The sequence below is a fragment of the Charadrius vociferus genome, unplaced genomic scaffold (assembly GCF_000708025.1).
Source record: "Charadrius vociferus isolate BGI_N301 unplaced genomic scaffold, ASM70802v2 scaffold1511, whole genome shotgun sequence".
Lineage (NCBI taxonomy): Eukaryota > Metazoa > Chordata > Aves > Charadriiformes > Charadriidae > Charadrius > Charadrius vociferus.
Window position 1 is genome coordinate 68,224 of NW_009646686.1, and position 340 is coordinate 68,563.

General features: G+C 65.6%; 1 protein-coding gene across 1 annotated transcript in view; it reads left to right on the forward strand.

The window, feature by feature from the left end:
• Positions 1-340, forward strand: part of TEAD3 (TEA domain family member 3) — a 31,525-nt gene that overhangs the window by 21,884 nt on the left and 9,301 nt on the right. Inside the window, exon 3 of the mRNA XM_009889289.1 lies at positions 194-258. Coding sequence (XP_009887591.1) covers positions 194-258 — 65 coding nt within the window. The remainder of the gene's footprint in view (positions 1-193; positions 259-340) is intronic.

Here is a 340-nt window from a genome sequence, read left to right on the forward strand (position 1 = left end):
CCTGGGGTGGGGGAGCCGTCGTGGCGGCGCCATCTCCCGGCAGTGCCTCCCTAATTAAGGACCAGCCTCATTAAGGACCGGCTTCCTCAAGGACCAGCATCAGCAGGGTGGGGGCCGGAGGGGACCTTTTGGGGCTGATGTCCCCAGTCCCCCCCCAGTTTCCCCAGCGCTGACCCCTTGGCTCTGCCGGCAGGTCGTAACGAACTGATAGCCCGGTACATCAAACTGCGGACGGGGAAGACACGGACGAGGAAGCAGGTGAGGCCATCGCTCTGCGTTTTCTCATGGGAAGGCTCGGGGAGGGGGGGGACACGGAGGGGAGGAGGGGGCCAGGTAAGCC